The following is a 1,525-nucleotide window of genomic DNA, read 5'->3' on the forward strand; positions in this document are numbered from 1 at the left end:
GCTGGTCCTGGGGGAGGGTCCTCCTGTCCTTCCACCAGCTCTGGCCCCTGCTCTGTCCTGCACCATCCTATCAGAGAGTGCTCGTCCTGGGGGAGGGTCCTCCCCTCCTCCTGGCCTCCCCCTCCCCCAGCACGCTGTCTTTCTGCAGGGACCGGCCCCCCTTGGTAACAGGCCCACAGTGAGCTGCAGGCGCTGGGTCAGCCCCCCATTAACCTACAACGCGGTGAGTCACCGTGGCTTAGGGGAAGGCACGCCGCCCAAGATGACAGGGGACCCTCCGGACGCTAACGCTCACTCACGCTGTGTCCGTGCGGGGCGTGATTCAAAAACAATCACAGCAGCATCCGCGGCACGAACTGCACGCCAACGGCCACTGGCCAGTCCCCAGAGAGGCCACGGCTGCCCAGAGTCGCTGGACGACGACTCCTCGGTGCCCGGGGTACCCGGCCGCGTCCACCACTGGCCGACGCGCGAGGCGACGGCGCGGACCGCACAAAGAGGCCGGTGACGCGGGGCCGGGCGTCCCTCCCGCGACCCCGCCCGGGGGCCATGCTGACTGTCCGCGCCCGGCGACCCCGGCAGGGCAGGGCCTGCGCACTCACCCCTCGGCCCGGCCGGGAAGGCTGAACTCGGGAGCCGGGCAGCACGGACTCGGACTCCACGGCCTCGCGAGGCCCCCACGCCGCCTCCCCCGCTCCGAGACCGGCAGCCATGGCCCCGCCCCCGCCATTTCCGGCGCGACCCCGGAAGTCCCGCCTAGACGCCGGAAGCCGCCCGCCCTCACTTCCTCAGAGTCCTCCCCGGCCCCGACGCGGTGGGACGCACTTGGTTCCGGAGCGGGGCGAGCGGCGGCTCGGCCGTACGGACGCGGGGCAGCGCGGCGGCGGCGGGGCCACCGGGGGCGCGAGGGCCCCACGCGGGGCCATGAACGGGACGGCCAACCCGCTGCTGGACCGCGAGGAGCACGTCCTGCGGCTCGGGGAGAGCTTCGAGAAGCGGCCGCGGGCGTCCTTCCATACCATCCGCTGTAAGTTTCCCGCGGGGACCCCTGCCCGCGCGCCCCAGGCTCCCCGAGCCTCGCCCCGGGACCCCGACTCGGGCCTCCTCCGCACCGTCCGCTGGCTTGACCCGGGTCCCGAGCTCTCGCCTCCGGGAACCCCGTCCCCTCTGCCCCTGGGACCCCTGCCCGTGCAGACTCCCCGGGATCTTCCGACTCGTGCCTCTCCCCTCTCTTCTTCCAAACCTGGCCCTTCCTCATTCCCAGCAGTGTGCCTCCTACTCCCATGGCCCCTGTCCTCCCCTCTCGCTCTCCAACGCGGGGCCATTGCGCCCCGCAGACCCGCCGCTTCCTGCTTCTCCTGCCCGCTTCTTGAGGACCCCCGCCCCGGGACCTCAGCTTCCTCCCGTCGAGCGCGCCCCACTCCCCGATCGCACGTCCTGCGCCCCCACCGCGCGCCCCACTCCCCTATCGCGCGCCCCCGATCGCGCGTCCTGCGCCCCGATCGCGCGTCCTGCGCCCCGATCG

At 73.0% G+C, this 1,525-nt stretch overlaps 1 protein-coding gene across 1 annotated transcript in view; it reads left to right on the forward strand.

The window, feature by feature from the left end:
• The first annotated feature begins 711 nt into the window (after positions 1–711).
• The window catches only part of EAF1 (ELL associated factor 1), a 9,141-nt gene continuing 8,327 nt past the window's right edge, over positions 712–1,525 (forward strand). Inside the window, exon 1 of the mRNA XM_006883401.1 lies at positions 712–1,188. Coding sequence (XP_006883463.1) covers positions 712–1,188 — 477 coding nt within the window. The remainder of the gene's footprint in view (positions 1,189–1,525) is intronic.

The sequence above is a fragment of the Elephantulus edwardii genome, unplaced genomic scaffold (genome assembly GCF_000299155.1).
Source record: "Elephantulus edwardii isolate Elephantulus edwardi_28Jun2011 unplaced genomic scaffold, EleEdw1.0 scaffold00027, whole genome shotgun sequence".
NCBI lineage: Eukaryota > Metazoa > Chordata > Mammalia > Macroscelidea > Macroscelididae > Elephantulus > Elephantulus edwardii.